Source organism: Schistocerca cancellata, chromosome 3 (genome assembly GCF_023864275.1).
Source record: "Schistocerca cancellata isolate TAMUIC-IGC-003103 chromosome 3, iqSchCanc2.1, whole genome shotgun sequence".
NCBI lineage: Eukaryota > Metazoa > Arthropoda > Insecta > Orthoptera > Acrididae > Schistocerca > Schistocerca cancellata.
In genome coordinates, this window is record NC_064628.1 from 597,365,788 (window position 1) to 597,383,819 (window position 18,032).

Sequence of the window (18,032 nt, forward strand, 5' to 3'; positions counted from 1 at the left end):
AAGGTGTACACGATCAAAGGCAGAGCCACGTGTGAAAGCACCCACATGATTTACCAACTGACCTGCCTACACTGTGAAGCTTTCTATGTGGGAATGACCAGCAACAAACTGTCCATTCACATGAATGGACACAGGCAGACAGTGTTTGTTTATAATGAGGATCACCCTGTGGCTAAACATGCCTTGGTGCACGGCCAGCACATCTTGGCACAGTGTTACACCGTCCGGGTTATCTGGATACTTCCCACTAACACCAACCTGTCAGAACTCCAGAGATGGGAACTTGCCCTTCAATATATCCTCTCTTCCCATTACCAACGAGGCCTCAACCTCCACTAATTTCAAGTTGCCGCCGCTCATACCTCACCTGTCATTCAACAACATCTTTGCCTCTGTACATCCGCCTCGACTGACATCTCTGCCCAAACTCTTTGCCTTTACAAATGTCTGCTTGTGTCTGTATATGTGCGGATGGCTATGTGTGTGTGTGCGAGTGTATACCTGTCCTTTTTTCCCCATAAGGTAAGTCTTTTCGCTCCTGGGATTGGAATGACTCCTTACCCTCTTCCTTAAAACCCACATCCTATCGTCTTTCCTTCTCCTTCCCTCTTTCCTGATGAAGCAACCGTTGGTTGCGAAAGCTTGAATTTTGTGTGTGTGTTTGTGTTTGTTTGTGTGTCTATCAACATGCCAATGATTTCGTTTGGTAAATTACATCATCTTAGTTTTTAGATATATTTTTCCCACGTGGAATGTTTCCCTCTATATATATATATATATATATATATATATATATATATATATATATATATATATATATATATATATATATATATATATACTCTGTAAGTCACCATATGGCACATGGTAGAGGACATATTCTCATAAGCATTTCCTTCTGTCTTCCACTTACAAATGGAGTGAGGGGCAAATGACTCTCTATTTGCCCCTGCACAAGCTCTAATAACACTTGTGATACCTTCATGGCCCTTTCACAAAATGTACGTTGGTAGAAGTAGAATCATTCTGCGGTCAGCTTCAGGCGCTGGTTCTCAGTTTTCTCAATGGTTTTTCACAAAAAGAATGCAGTCTTTTTTCCAGGGTTCCCACTTAGTGCATGAATCATCTCCATAATACTTAAGTGTTGATCAAACCTACTGGTAACAAGACTAATACCAGCCCTCTGAATTGCTTTTAGCATGTCTTTAATCTGACCTATTGGGGATCCATAAAACTCAAGATTCTGGAATTAGTCTCATTAGTCTTCTACACATTGTCTCTTTTACAGATCAGTTACAATTTTTTAAAATGCCCCCAATAAAGTGAAACTGACCATTCATCTTTTTACTACTGTTATTATGTGCACATTCCATTTCATATCACTTTGCAATGTTATGCTTAATTTAATCAATATGACCATACCAAGCAACACACTACTAATGATGTATTTGAACTTTAAAGGTTTGGTTTTCCTACTCATCTGCACTACCTTTCCTGTGTTTCCTTCCAAATGTTTATAATTAGTACAGAATTTATATTTGTTTATATGTCAACAGTAGAATTTAATATATAAAACAATTACTGCTTTCACCATATAATGAAAGACACTTGTTATAACCTTTAATCACCAATAATTGCGTGGATATTCAAACACACTCACTTAGAAACAATAGCTGGTTACATGATAACAACTCAGTATCTCTTATTCGACTGCTGTGCCGTGAGATGCGGCCGGCGCCCTTCGTAGCTAGGTGGTGCTCCCGTGCTCAGCCGAGTTGCGGAGTGCCTCTATCGCCGTTTGCGCGTACTATTGTGGCGGCACTGTTAAATGTCATGGCACTGTCACAACACTTTTCCCCCTTTGAAAAAAAAACACTCACTTCCTTGGAGACATGGACAGTGCGGAGACATCCATGGCCTCTTGTGAGGCCCCAAGAAGATCCCGCGGAGAGACATGAGGGTATGGTCGAAAATGTCCAGGACGGAAGCTCGTGCGTGAAATGTGCCTCCTGGATGAGATGATGGGTGAAAACTCCAGAGCAGCATCCATAGGTGTCGTGGACCTGGGGGTGTGCTCCCGCGAGATGGGTCCCGGAGAAGGCGGCGTCGCGACTGGGGCCGGTTCCGGCGTACTCGGAAGCGGTAGCGACGTCGGCTGCATCAACACGTACGGTAGATCGGCACCAGTGACAGGACTGGCTTCTCGGGCTGGTGGAGGCGAAGGAAGGGGCGGTGGCACCGGCGTGGCCACCACTCGTGGGCACATCTGATCGTAATGGCGAACAACCATGCCATCGTCTGTATGTATTTCAGAAAGCCGGCGGCCGCGAAGAGCCTTGACCACCCCTGGAATCCATTTAGAGCGAGATCCAAACCCTCGTGCCCACACGTCGGCGCCCACCGAGTATTTTCCCGCACTAGGGGATATAGCACAAGGCCTGACAGGGTGAAGCAGGTGCAGTAGAGTGCGCAGTTAGCGGCCATGCAAGAGTTCAGCAGGGCTGCGATCACCCAGAGGCGTGAAGCGATAAGAACTCAGAAATTGCAGCAGAGCGTCATCTGTGGAAAAATCATGAAGGAATTTTTTCATCTGGCTTTTGAAAGTGCGGACAAGGCGCTCAACCTCCCCATTCGATTGTGGATGGAAGGGCGGTGCTGTAACATGATGAATCCCTTGTCCAGTACAAAAATCATGGAGGGCCTGTGAAGAGAACTGAGGGCCATTGTCCGTGACGATCGTGGATGGAAGACCTTCTAGTGCAAAGATTTTGGACAAAGCCAGCGTCATCGCCGCAGTGGTGGACGACGGACATCGAACAACAAACGGAAACTTCGAGAAGGCGTCAATCAACAGTAGCCAATATGTAGCGAGGAAGGGGTTGGCTAAGTCAGCTTACACCTGTTCCCATGGCTGCACTGGATCAGGCCACGGAGAGGGCATTGTACGAGGTGCAGCCAGATGTTGAGCACACTGACCACACGCAGCAACCATGTGGGCGATGTCCGAATCAATACCGGGCCAATAAACGTGCCTGCGGGCCAGGGACTTAGTCCGAGAAATACCCCAATGGCCTTCATGCAACAGTTTGAGAACATCTTTGTGAAGAGAGGCTAGCACCATGACCCGTGGAGATGTGCCATCCGTGGCCAGAAGAACAACACCATCACGAACAGACAGACGAAGGCGCAAGGTATGGTAGTTGCGAAGGGTATCCGATGCCCGGCCTTGGGTCCTGTCCGGCCAACCCCGTTGAACAAAACCGATCACCTGACGCAGGACTGGGTCCTGCGCAGTAGCCGATGCAACCTGCGAACCTGTATGTGGAAAACCCTTGACCGCACAACGTTCTTCCTCATCAATGTGGAAACAGAGTAGTTCATGACGATCGAAAACCGGGTCGGGGCCCATCGGCAATCGCGACAATGCGTCAGCGTCGGTGTGCTGGGCCGTGGGGTGATAGTGAATCTCATAGTGAAAATGAGACAAGTATAAGGCCCAACGTTGCAGGCGGTGAGCCGCCTTATCCGGAAGCGATGCCGATGGACTGAACAGAGAGACCAGCGGCTTGTGGTCAGTGATGAGGTGAAACTTAGAACCATACAAAAAAATGCTGAACTTTTTGTAGAGCATAAATGATATCGAGCGCCTCCTTTTCGATGTGAGAGTAACGCTGTTGCGCATTATTGAGGGTCTTGGAAGCATAAGGCGATGGGTCGTTCCGACCCATCCTCATACCGATGGGCAGGAACAGCCCCTAGGCCATACTGTGACGCATCAGCCGCCAGAACCAAGTGCTGACCCAGATGGAATGTGGCAAGACAAGGCACCAACTGCAAATGAGCCTTCAGGTGGACAAAAGCCTACTCACACTCGTCGGACCAACAGAAAGGGACGTTTTTGCATAACAGCTGATGCAGAGGATGAGCTACCGCTGCCGCGGATGGAATGAATTTGTGATAATAAGCAATCATGCCTAGAAACACCTGAAGTTCTTTGACCGTAGACGGCCGGGGTAGAGCGTTAATGGCCGCAACGTGCTGACGTAGAGGATGTATACCCTCACGGGACAAGTGGAAACCAAGATACACTGGAGGGTTGGAAGAACTGTGACTTGTCCAGATTGCACCTCAACCCAGCCGAATGCAAAACCCGAAACAGTGAATGCAAATTGCGAAGGTGCTCCTCAGTGGAGGCCCCCGTGACAACAATGTCATCCAGATAGTTTATGCAGCCGGGAACGGAAGCCGTGAGCTGTTCCAAAAACCGCTGAAAAATGGCCGGCACGCTAGCGACGCCAAATGGTAACCGCTGGTACTGATACAACCCACAAGGAGTGTTGATGACGAGAAATTCCTTGGAAGAAGCATCCAACGGCAACTGATGGTACGCCTCCGATAAGTCAAGTTTGGAAAAGATCTGGCCCCCAGTGAGCTTGGTAAATAACTCCTCAGGACGGGGAAGAGGATAAGTGTCAATGAGGCTCTGAGCGTTGACAGTGGCTTTAAAATCACCACACAATCGCAGACTCTCGTTTGGTTTAGAAACCACCACGATTGGCGATGCCCATTCGCTGGAGGTAACAGGAAGGAGAATCCCTGAAGCTGTTAACCTGTCTATCTCAGCCTTGACAGGTGCATGCAACGCCACCGGAATAGGGCGTGCCCGGAAAAACTTAGGGCGAGCTGTAGGTTTAAGAGTAATGTGGGCTTCAAAATCCTTGGCACGACCCAGACCAGCAGAGAACACGGACGAAAATTCAGAACACAATCCATCCAGCTGTTGATACGGAATATCCTCAGATATGAGGTGCACATCATCATCAATGGAGAACCCGAACAACTGGTAAGCATCATGACCGAACAGGTTTTCAGTGCCCGCATGATCCACCACATAAAACGTGAGGGGCCTAACAACAGACTTGTAGGCAGTGGAAGCATCAAACTGGCCAATGATAGGAATTTTCTGTTTATTATAAGTTCTCAGATTTCGCGTAACTGGAGACAAGGGAGGGGAGCCCAACTCCAAATACGTGCGAGAATTAATGAGAGTTACTGCAGAGCCAGTGTCCACTTGCATGCAAATGTCTTTATCCAGAACACGAACAGTAACAAACAACTTATTTGTTTTGAGAAAGCACACAGTTAACATCCATGTCCGATGCCTCGTCCTCGTCGACAGGAACTTTAGGGGACTGACACACAGAAGCAATGTGGCCTTTTTTCCTACATGAGTTACATGTGACCCAACGTTTTGGACACGTGGCCCTGTCATGCTGTACGAAACAATGTGGACAAGAAGGAAGTGCGGAACGAACCTGCTTCTGTGGTTGCTGTTTTCGCTGCGAGCGTTGCGGCCCAATGCGACGTTGTTTACGTGAGTGAACCGCCGCCACATCTTCGTTCTCCTGTGAAACAGGCAAATTGTCCGTGTCGAAAGTTGACTGTACAGCACCTACATCACACCACGCATCTATTTGCGCGCTGGCAGCGTGAGACACTTCAAAGCATTGAGCGATGCTTAGAACTTCCGACAATGGTGGGTTTGGCAGTTGTAGGGCATGTTGCTGAACTTCTTTATCAGGAGCAAGCCGTAGAATAGCATCCCTAACCATTGAATCAGCATAAGCCTCATGATGAGTGTCCGTGGCACTGTTAAATGTCGTGGCATTGTCATAACAACACTAACTAAGTCAAAAACATTAGAAAATCAATTACATACATAAAACTAAGCAAGAAATTAGATCTGGTAATATATTTTTTAAAACTGAGGGCCAACCTTTCTCTTTTATGGAAATGCAGATTATACTCACGTATCCTAATAGTAATTAGTTATGAGTGAAAAAACGAATTTAAGGAGGCAGATGGCAAAACAAGCGGAGAATTAAAATTATCCCAGCTTGCTTCATCACAGTGTGACAATGATCATTGGCCATTCAAAACAAACAAGTGACAACTGCACTACAGACTGCATGAATCTACACCTTACAGTTATTAAAATGTGAGACTGCACCTCTTAAATGCACTGTAGTGTATTTTAGGTTTTTTTGGTCCATTAATAGCATAAAAATCGAAATTTGGTATAAAAGATCGCATAACATGTAGCAACAACACTAATATTTTGCCAAATAGAAACCTGTGCAAGGTATGCTAATTTTTCTCAATTTGGGACCAATTTATTTGCTTTTAAAGTTTTGTACACTGTAATGTGCTTTATAAGTCTAGAGGGGTTAACCACTTTATGTGTAATGCTAACTTTAAAAAGCTGTGCCATTTGAAGGGAATCTTTAAAACACATTATCTCAAAATTCCAATTTTCCAACACCAATATTCATCGTGTCAGAACTCACTCAAATTTAGAGACAGATTCTTTTTTCCTTTTTCTTTTTTTTAACCAACACCTCAGAATTTATTGCTCAAACTAAATATCACAATAGCTCAAGATCCAAAATTTTTGATGGAAGGTCCCTTTCTGCAATCAGTCTCACATATGTTCCTTAGGGATGTTGCACTTCTCCAAATTAGGCTGCCAATGCTAGGAGCTTTTATGTCCACTTCTTTGTAGGTACTTCCTGTCATGAAGTTACTTTGATCACTGTCCAACCTCGAAGATAAGCCTCATCCCTTGGTGTAGTTCTTTACATGCAAATAAAAATAACAAATCTGTAAAATAACTGTGTACTGCTTTACAGTAACTTGTTTTATGGCTTTCATTCACATGTATTATTCATTAGAAAGAATATGCAGGAATTTATATATCTCTTCTGGAATAATATGTAACACTATATTATTGTTATATTACACCACATGCAATTCACTCCAGATTGAAAGTGCATTGTTGATGGATGTTAACACAGTGATTAATATTGTTTGTGTTTTATACCACAGGACTGCCTCCTCTCAGCTGCAACAGTTCTATTTTCTGCTTTTGTTATTTGCTGAACAGAATAAGTAATTGTCCATTTTCTTTTCTAGAAACTCAGAGATATTAAAAATTGGAAAGGACTTTCAAGCTATTATATAAAAACTATGTTTTTGTGGAAGACTCATGCAAATGGTAAAAAATATTGGCAAAAAAGTTTGGGCAAGACTTTCATTGAGGTAAGTGTACTTGCATATAAATGGTTCAAATGAATCTACTGACATCTAATACAAGTTGTCAGTTTCATCATGGTGGTTAGGTGCATGTAGTCATACATGTGCAAATTGTGATGTATAACATTTGAAAATAAATAAATATGGAGATTTTAGTCATTTAGAATAATGAATTTTGCAAACTACAGGTGACTATTGAAACAACAGTCAATGTTGATTACCAACAACGTAAGTTTGAATGGTAAGAGCACAACTAAAAAAAATTTAAAAAATATACTTATCTGTTGGAACTATAACTCTGTCTTGATGTTTAGTAACGTTAATGAATGCAAATGCAGTTTTAAATTACTCTCCATTTATGGCAAATTCTATCAGCCACAGAGAAACATTAGTTTACACATTTCTGGCAATGCCCAACAAAGACTATCTGACTTAACTATGGCTATAATTGGACTAACTTGGCAGGCATTGCCAGTCGTGGTATAAATAACATTTAACATTTCACAGTATTGTTTAGCTTAATGCATAACTGAAATTATAATTAATAGTTGTTCATTTTTCACGGTTTGAACACAAAATTTGTTACTCCAGAATTTGATTACAGGTTTTACACAAGCAGAATTACACAGCAAAACATATTTATATAAAAAAAATTATATGAATAGATGTCTTAAGCAATTACTACAGAAATAAATTAATTTACTGTTTAATCACACTGTTGTTTCCCTGCTATCATTCTCCCTGACTCTTTGACAGAATATTAACAGAATTGTACAGTCAAAAGTTATCTAGAAATATTGTAAGTAATTTAAACTGCTTTTGAGTTGCTACAATGTCTTCTACAACTTTCAAAACATAATTTGTATCTAAAATAACAATTTTGAAATGTTAATGCATAGTTTTTAGTATAACTACATTTGCATCTTGGTAAAACATCAAAATTATGAATCACAATAAGTTAGCAATAATCACAAATATCATGTTTTCCATGACCTATGTATCAGGTTCTGAATTAAAGTTAGGGGCTCAGATTGTATATTGTTTGAACCATTGATCACTTCCATTAGCCTCCCCCCCTTTCCACTCCTCTTTTCCCCTCCCCCCCCTCCCCCCGCCACCTGAAGATATACATACCATTAAAAATAAATAAATAAAGATAAGTATTATCTCAGACCACACTCCACTGCAGAGTGAAAATTTCATTCTCAAAACATAACCTAGTTTGACTGTTACAGATAGACATGGAAAAACTAAAAACAAATTTCAAGATCTCTTGAACACTGACTACTACTACAAAATTCACAAAACACTAGTAATAACTAGATGCTACTCTACAGAGAATAAAGTTACAAGGAAGTAGATTGCAAAGCACTCTCTCTTAATAAAGGAAAATGTCTTAAGTAGTTTCTTTTAACTATCATTTCTAGCATATTTTAATTTTAAGTAATGTTTCTGATAGTTATCAATAGTAACCCTCTTTTGCTTAGATTACATCACTGTGCATTCCATTTTCTGTCTCTCAACATAGGCTCCTAATTTTCATTTAGTGCTAACATGTTGTAGACAGTGATTACAACCTCTCATTGCAATTAAAATGCAGTTAGCCATCACTGAATTTCTTTTATATTATTCTTTATTCTTACATTTCAAGAATTACTATAATGGTTGGGGAAGTAATTATCGTTTGGCCACACCAAAAGTTGTCTGCCCAGAAACAGGTGCAGGTATAGAAGCATGCACGTTAAGAACATTGTGTCAGTTCTGAAACATTGGATAAATGTTAATTCCTTTTAGTTTTGGTGTGCAGCTTGTTATTTATCTTTCCTCCCCAACAATGTACAACAATGCCAGTGTGGTTCTGGTAGCTATTCTCTCTTTGTGTTTACTTCATCTTCGTAAAGGTCCATTTAAAAATGCAAGTCCTCGTCACATCTGAGGGTGGAGAACAGGACATAGGTAAGTACAACAATGAAAATTCACAACTTCTTCATATTACAATTTTTAATTAAAACAAAATTAGAAGAGTACAATTACATATGTCTCAAAAGACTGACAGACATAGATTGGTGAAAAAATACCAAATGAGGTACATAAAAATTGACAGTTTGCCCTTCAAATTTCTGTTAATGTACTGAGGTAATCGCACATCCCTACAATGTATTTGCCACTCAGGAACAGTGTGAATATTTATTTATATGTGTAGGCCATTTAAAGAACATACACATTACCTATACACATTTACATTTTCTCTTAGCACAAATGATTTAATTAATTACCTTCACAAAATTACATGTGTTTGACTATCAATCCGTTCCACATGGGTGCATGTCCATCCTCTACTAATTTCCATAATACAATTTCCCTTACCATAGCTTCATTGTAGTGCATCATCATCATCATCAAATTCATGTCATCATCATCATCATCATCATCATCATCATCATCATCATCAACATCATCACCGATTAATCCATATAACCATCATTGTCTTCAGATGACCCTAACAGCAGTATAATAACCCTCATACTTAACATGTCTTCATATCATATCACTATGAATCCATAATACTTCATTAATACTCCTTGGAGCCCCCAGGAGTCTGTACTTGGCCTGCTGCTGTTCCTCATAGACATAAACGACGTATCTGCGAAACATGCAAGTTCATTACATTTGCTGATGATACAAGCATTACAGCAAACAATAACAGTCCACTGATCTCGAAACTGATACTAACAAATTACCATCAGATTTCCTAACATGGTTCAAAGCCAGTGTCTAGATGGCAATGAGTGTAATTGTGCATGATTTAACTCCTAAAAAGAATTACAGTAATGCAGTCAAAAATGTACCATGTGACAAATGCAAGAGCGAATTCATGAAATTTGATGAACACATTTTAAGTCCATAGTATGTGATTGTCAGTTCGAAAAGAGAGAATGACAGACTGAAACACAAATATATGCAGCTGAGACCAAAACAAAACATACTGGAACTGCTGCAAGACAGAGGAGATAGTTCACCAGAATGGAAACATGTAATCAAAAATGCAGAACATTAGATGTAAAAAGATCATCTGCAGTGAGTGATTCAGAGTTTGTGAGTGTAAACAAATTTGATGCCCTTATGTGTAGTAGCAGTATACCAATGTGCAGCTCAGAACCTAACCTTAAGTCACGTGTTAAGGTGTAAAAAATTAAAGTCACTGGAAAAAAATTACTTTTGATAAACCAAAACCAAAGTCTTCAACAACAACAACAAGTGCAAGTTCTGGTAACAGCAAGCATTCTGCTGAGAAAAAAATTGCCACAAAATGGATAAGTATTTTTGCAGACAGTCATGAGTGAGGTATGGCTGAAATTATAAAAAGCAATATAAGAAACATCGAGGTATGGGGAACAGTGAAACCTGGTGCTAAAATCCAGGATGTAATTGTAGGCTGTAATTGTGAAACATAAAAAATGACTATGTAATATTAATAGGTGGTTCAAACAACATGGCCTGCAGTGAAGGTTATGTTGTAACACAAATGTGGAAAGATAAATTCTCGGCAATTCATCGATCCAAGATTCTGGTTATGAACATTCCCAAGAGACTTGACTTAATCTCACAGTCCTGTGTAAATGAAGCCATCTCACATATGAACTTTAATTTACCTAAAACTTGCAAACTTTTCAACAATATTCATGTTGTAGACATAAGTAGTTTTAGTAGAGAACTGTTTACTACCCATGGAATGCACCTAAATAGATCAGGAAAAAAGTACTAGGCAGCCTTTTAAACACAACAATTTTGGAAGAACTTGATTCTACAAAAGGTAGTGCACATAGACACACCACATTAAATGAATGGTTTTGGAAATCACAGGTAAAGAAAGCATCCCTGAACTCACCGACTCAGATTTTTATAGGCAAAATATTTCAACTAGCACTGAAAAGCATCAACTGGCAGTCTCACACCAGAATATTAGAGGCCTGCGTAATAAACTAAATGAACTCTTGATCAGTGTGCAAGACAATGGGAGTATAGATCACGCCCATGTACAGTGCTTCACTGAGCATCACCTATGTTCAGGAATGGGAAGACTCATAATACCTGAATACAATTTATGGGCCCTATGGTTGGCCCGCTAGATGGTGCTGCCATAGGTCAAACAGATATCAACTGTATTTTTTTAAATAGGAATCCCCATTTTTGTTAAATATTCGTGTAGTATGTAAAGAAATATGAATGTTTTAGTTGGACCACTTTTTTTGCTTTCTGATAGATGGTGTTGTAATAGTCACAAACGTATAAGTACGTGGTATCACATAATGTTCTGCCAGTGTGGACGGTATTTGCTTCATGATACATTACCCATGTTAAAATGGACCATTTACCAACTGTGGAAAAGGTCAATATCATGATGATGTGTGGCTATTGTGATCAAAATACCCAACGGGCATGTGGTATGTATGCTGCTCGGTATCCTGGATGACATCATCCAAGTGTCGGGACCGTTCACCAGATAGTTACATTATTTAAGGAAACAGGAAGTGTTCAGCCACATGTGAAACATCAACAATGACCTGCAACAAATTATGATGCCTAAGTAGGTGTTTTAGCTACTGTCGTGGCTCATCCACACATCAGTAGCAGACAAATTGCACGAGACTCGGGAATCTCAAAAACGTCAGTGTTGAGAATGCTACATCAACATTGATTGCACCCGTACCATATTTCTATGCACCAGGAATTGCATAGCGATGACTTTGAACATCATGGACAGTTCTGCCACTGGGCACAAGAGAGATTACGAGATGATGACAGATTTTTTGCACACGTTCTATTTAGTGACGAAGCATCATTCACCAACAGCGGTAATGTAAACTGTCATAATATGCACTATTGGGCAACATAAAATCCATGATGGCTGCGACAAGTGGAACATCAGCAACCTTGGTGGGCTAATGTATGGTGCGGCATTGTGGGAGGAAGGGTAATTGGCCCCCATTTTATTGATGGCAAACTAAATGGTGCAATGTATGCTGATTTCCTACATAATGTTCTACCGATGTTACTACAAAATGTTTCACTGCATGACAGAATGGCAATGTACTTCCAACATGATGGATGTTCGGCACATAGCTCGTATGCACTTGAAGCAGTATTGAATAGCATATTTCATGACAGCTGGATTGGTTGTCGAAGCACCATACCGTGGCCCGCATGTTCGCCGGATCTCACGTCCCCGGATTTCTTTCTGTGGGGAAAGTTGAAGGATATTTGCTATCGTGATCCACCAACAATGCCTGACAACGTGCATCAGCGCATTGTCAATGCATGTGCGAACATTATGGAAGGCGAACTACTTGCTATTGAGAGGAATGTCATTACACATATTGCCAAATGCATTGAGGTTGAGGGACGTCATTTTGAGCATTTATTGCATTAATGTGTTATTTACAGGCAATCACGCTGTAACAGCATGCATTCTCAGAAATGTATCACATTGAAACAACCAAAATAAAATGTTCAAATGTACCTAAGTCTTGTTTTTTTAATTTGCAAAACCTACCTGTTACCAACTGTTCGTCTAAACTTGTGAGCCATATGTTTGTGACTACTACAGCGCCATCTATCACCAAGTGAAAAAAGTGGTCCAACTAAAACATTCATATTTCTTTACGTACTACATGAATATGTAATAGAAAGTGGGGATTTCTATTTAAAAAACCACAGTTGATACATGTTTGACCTATGGCAGTGCTATCTAGCTGGCCAACCATAGCGCCATCTGGTTTCCCCCTCCAAGCTAGACAACTTTTGTTCTTTATAGTTTTTTCATTTGGCACTTATTTTGTGAGATATTTGGCCCTTGGCCCGGTCATGATCAACGGACCACAACAAATGAATTACAGTAGTATCAAATTTGATTTTTATAAATTTTGAAGTGAATGAATTGAATCAAATGGATTATCTTTCGGTCTTAATTTACAACTCTTGTACACTGTAAGTCAGTAGTAGTGTGAACTTATGTCAATTTTTGCATTCTCTTTGCCATTGAGATTTCTGTAAATTGGTTAATATGTATATATTTCTTCTTCCGCCATAAGTACTTCTCATTTTTGACCATGAATACATTGTTGATTTTTACCAGACTTCCTCTTCATATGCAGGTAGTTACAGTGACATAATGCACGGAAGGAAAAAAAAAAAAAACTTTCATGGTTTTTCACTAAAAAGAACTCTCACACTTGATACTTTCATAAAAATTATTATTCAGATAACGCAATGTCTACTACACACTTCTCACAAGAATACGTCTTCTTCCTATGAGAACTAAAGACAGAGTCTTCAAAAAATTTGAACAAAATTTACATCATTTGTCGTTTGCCTTCTGGTGTAACAAAATACATCTTTGCTAATGCTTACAGTGGCAGCAATAGTGTTTATTGTCATTGGTTTTTAACTTGTATCGTAGCATGTCAGTGCTTTTCCTTATCTACCTGTACAAACTGTGTGAACTGTAAGGCAATTGATGTACACTATTTTTGTTTAGAGCAACATTTTGATCCATGTGCCATTGAGTATTCTGTAAGTAATTCTACCCTCTTAATTGTAACCATATATAGGTCACCCTCAGACAATCTTCACCTCTTTTTGAAGCAGCATGACTCACTCTTACTTCATCTATTTAATTCTAAAAGAGATGTCATAGTACTTGGAGATTTCAGTATCAACTTTCTAACACACAGTAGTGGAAAGTCAGATCTGGAAGATTTGATGCGTACCTCAAATATACTCCTAGTGTTCAATTTTCTCACCAGAGCAACTTCTAATTCAAACACTCTAATTCACATCGTATTTATAGAATATATTGAAATATTCAAAGGCCTCTCTCATCATGATGGTCAGAGACTTACCATTCACAATATGATTACTTGCCAGAATAAAACTGAGCCCCAGTGGAAGGTAGTCAGGCTCACAAATGATTAAACAATTAAGGCCTTTAAGTCACACCTCCAAAATGTAAATTGGAATCATACATTCTATGAAGCAGATGTCAGTTCCAAATATAATTTGCTTAGCAATGAAATTGCATCATTATTTGAAGTTTCCTTCCCAAAAAAGGTTTACAAGACTCAACCCAAAGAAATCACATGAAAATCATGGGTCACCAAAGGGATAAGGCTATCCTGAAAACACAAATGTGAATTGAACATCACAGCAAAATGTTCAGGAAATCCTGCCCAAATAAATCATCATAAAAAGTACTGTACAATATTAAGCAAAGTAATTAACCAATCAAAAATTCATGTTTTAACACCAAAATCAACCAATCCAGTAATAATCAAAACAATATGGAACATAATCAGGAGTGAGACAGGTGTCAACAGTGCTAATAAACATGTAGACATTGTTTTAAATATTGATAATAAACATACATATAAGCAATCAAGAGATAGTTGCAAAAACCTTCAATGACCGCTTTATACGTGATGCTGTGGAAAAAAAAAAGAAATTGAAATAATTGTATGGCATTGTTGCCCAGGAGTCCCCATTTGGGTTCGGCTGCCAAATGCAAGGCTTATTTCAGTTGATGCCACATTGGGCGACTTGTGGCCAGGAATCAGACCCAGGCCCACTGCATGGGAGGCATGCACATTACCACTCAGGTAAGCAGGCAGACTGTTACTGTGAAAATAAGCTACAATGGCTCTTTAGAAATTTCCATGGACATACTAAAACATCATTTTCCTAATCCAGTAAGTGAAATAAGAGTAACCCCCCCCCCTCTTAAATAGAAATGTGGTAAAGAAGGTCATTGCATCATTTAAAAGAAAATAATCACCACTTGTAGATCATATTTCCAGCAAACTACTACAACCCTGCTCTGATTAAAAATCAAAAGTTTGAGTCCACATTTTTAATACCTCTGTACATGAGGGTGTCTTCCCAGATTGAATGAAGCTTGCTGTAATGAAGCCACTCCACAAAAAGGTAGAAACAACATATGTCACTAAATAATGTCCCATTTCTCTTTTGACCACTTTTGCAAAAGTCCTTGAGAAATTACTGAATTCCAGAATTGTGAGGCACCCCGAAAATTTTAATATTGTCAGTAATAGACAATTTGGTTTCTGAAAATGTATGTCCAACACCGTGTATTCTTACTTACCCACACATCATTATTAAAATTAACTTCTATAAAAGTTTTTAAAGCTTCAAGAGGCATAAGATATACTTATCTTCATTATCTTGTTGTTGGCTCCAAGTCTTGTCTAGGGGGACATTTTGAGGCTGTAATTTTATATCGTTCTGGGTTCCTTAAGACGAAATAACTGATGAAGATTTGCCTGTTGCTATGAATATCTTTTTATTTTGTCCTATTCTTCTAAATCACATTGACTTTACAATTTTCACTTCTATCACGCCACAAATTACATTATTGGAGACAATCAAAAACACGTCTGATTCCATCTGAGGCATGCCCACTACTCCCAACACTCTGTGGTACTCACAATTTCCAAAGAGTTTACAAAGCAAAAGAGCTTACAGGATTTCTTGATAAAATAAGAATCATCACCAAGATATAATGTTATTTCTATAAATTTGGTAATTCTCATTACATTGTGCAATTAATAATATGAATTTTAAGTATGCCAGAAATTTTGCAATTTCAAATATTTTTAAAGAAGAGTAATTTTAACTGCCTGTACAGAGTACTATCAAACTGATTTCCTTTTACATATTTTAGCCTGAGACATAACACATTGCATACAAATCATATGAAGTTCATTCAGTTAGACAGCTGATATAATGTTCACCTATACAAGAATTGATAGTATACGTGATATTGGTTATTTCTATTAAAAAAAAAGGGGGTAATTTTAAAGGAGGGTGACCCATTATTATGTCCCCCTCACAAAATTTGTAAACAAAATGTTTACAATATTTTGTGAAAGACTACAAGGTTTGCCAAGTGGTGTACATAATGATGACCAGGATAGCAGACAGGTGTATAGAAGTTTTTGACGCATAACATATTACAGAGAACATAAGAAAACAAATCATATTCTATACATATATCAGGATATGGCATTCAGATTTTTAGATCCGTGGAACATACTGTCACAAGACAAATAGTAAAAGGTCAAAACCACAACATTACACCCCTAAACTTTCAAATAATTACAGAGACAATGTAAATCACTAGGATTTATAAATTTTAAGTTAACATCTATACAATCACAACTTCAAAATCTTCAAACGAGAAGAAAAAAATTTCAGAGCCTAAGTGCATGATGAGTGAGCCAACTCAAAAAACTCACAATGACAGGTACAGACCAGAGGAATATACTCAATCATGAGTAGGAATCAATCAGCCATATTAACAATAGTATTTATGGATATGTTGACTCATGAAAGAACAAACTAATGGAAAAATATTTGGGCCTAAGTTTATGATGTGGGGACTGACCCATATTACAGCACACCAGGTACATACCAGCAACAAAGTTTCAACACAACAAAATGAATAAAGCTCATAATCATCTCAATGAGTTCAATCATATGCAAAGAGTAATTGTGAGAAGCGTTTAGCTTCAATCAATGATTGTACTCTCTCATCAACATTTTCAGAAATAAAGTTAGCTGGTGTGTGATTAAACATGATTTCAAATGATGAAAAATGTGTTGAAGAATGTTGTAAGTTGTTCATAATATCCTCAAAATCATTGACATAATCTATTCAACTGGTATGATTCTTACTACAATATGTTCCAAACAGTCTACCAATCTCTCTGTAATATATCTTTTTACAGGGTTACTCAAAGGATGGTACACCGAGTTTAGAATATGTTTTACTTTTACATGGTCAACAGTTTGTGATGTAAACTGAGAACCATTATCAGATAAAATTGTTTTATGAATACATACCTGATGAAAATGTGTGTTTTCAACCTTAGAGATGATTGGCTTACAGATAGCTTTCTTAAGAGGAAACAACTTTATGAACTTCAAAAATACATCAACCACAACAAAAACGTAACAAAATCCATTCTTAGAGTAAGGTAAAGGTCCATAAACATCCACAGACACGAGATCAAGGTTACTATTATGCAATATATTTTGCATTTGGCCTCTACTTGTTTGGTTACTTACTTCTACTCTTTGACATCAGTCACAGATGGCAATCTTCTTCTTGACTCTTCTTCCTATGTTATAAAAATAGATGTTTTCCTGAATCTTTTGTGTGCATTTGGTTGATCCACAATGAACAAAAGTCTCATGTGTATAAGTAATTAAAGTATCAATACACTGTTCCGGCCAACATAGTTTCCAATCCTCTGAGTCAGTTTTATGTCTCCTGAATAAAATACCCTTCTGTACCCTACAATATTGTTTTGTCTTTTCTCCTCCTTTCTTACCCAACATGCTCTTAACCAATTTCCAATTTTGATCTTGATTTTGATACCTGTGGATATCTTTGCAAATTTTCAATATCTCTTTTTCCTCTTGAACACCTCTCAAGTACATAATTTTAAACTCATTCTCTCCTTGTTCAAAGTTGTTACATGATTCACTCCCTAAAGACAGCCTAGACAAAGCATCAGTAACTATATTGTCTGTGTCCTTAATATATCTGATTTCATAATTGAACTGCTGTAAAAACAAGGCCCAATGAGTAATTCTGTTGTGGTGCAGCTTACACACCTGAAAATAACATAATGCTTTGTGATCAGTATAGATGATGACTTTGTGGCCTAGTAGATAATTTTTAAACTTGTTGAGTACCCAATGCACAACAAGTATTTTCATGTCTCCGCAATACTCTACTAGCAAATGCAAGAGGTCTATTTCAATAACACCATCAACTTCAACCTCCTGAAATAAATGAGCACCTAATGCAACATCACTATTGTCTGTCATAATATAAAAGGAAGAGACAAATCTGGTCT

At 38.8% G+C, this 18,032-nt stretch overlaps 1 protein-coding gene across 2 annotated transcripts in view; it reads left to right on the forward strand.

The window, feature by feature from the left end:
* The window catches only part of LOC126175486 (cyclic GMP-AMP synthase-like receptor), a 367,167-nt gene that overhangs the window by 191,890 nt on the left and 157,245 nt on the right, over positions 1-18,032 (forward strand). For both annotated transcript variants that reach the window (XM_049922303.1, XM_049922304.1), the window contains exon 8: positions 6,973-7,098. In XM_049922303.1, coding sequence (XP_049778260.1) covers positions 6,973-7,098 — 126 coding nt within the window. The remainder of the gene's footprint in view (positions 1-6,972; positions 7,099-18,032) is intronic.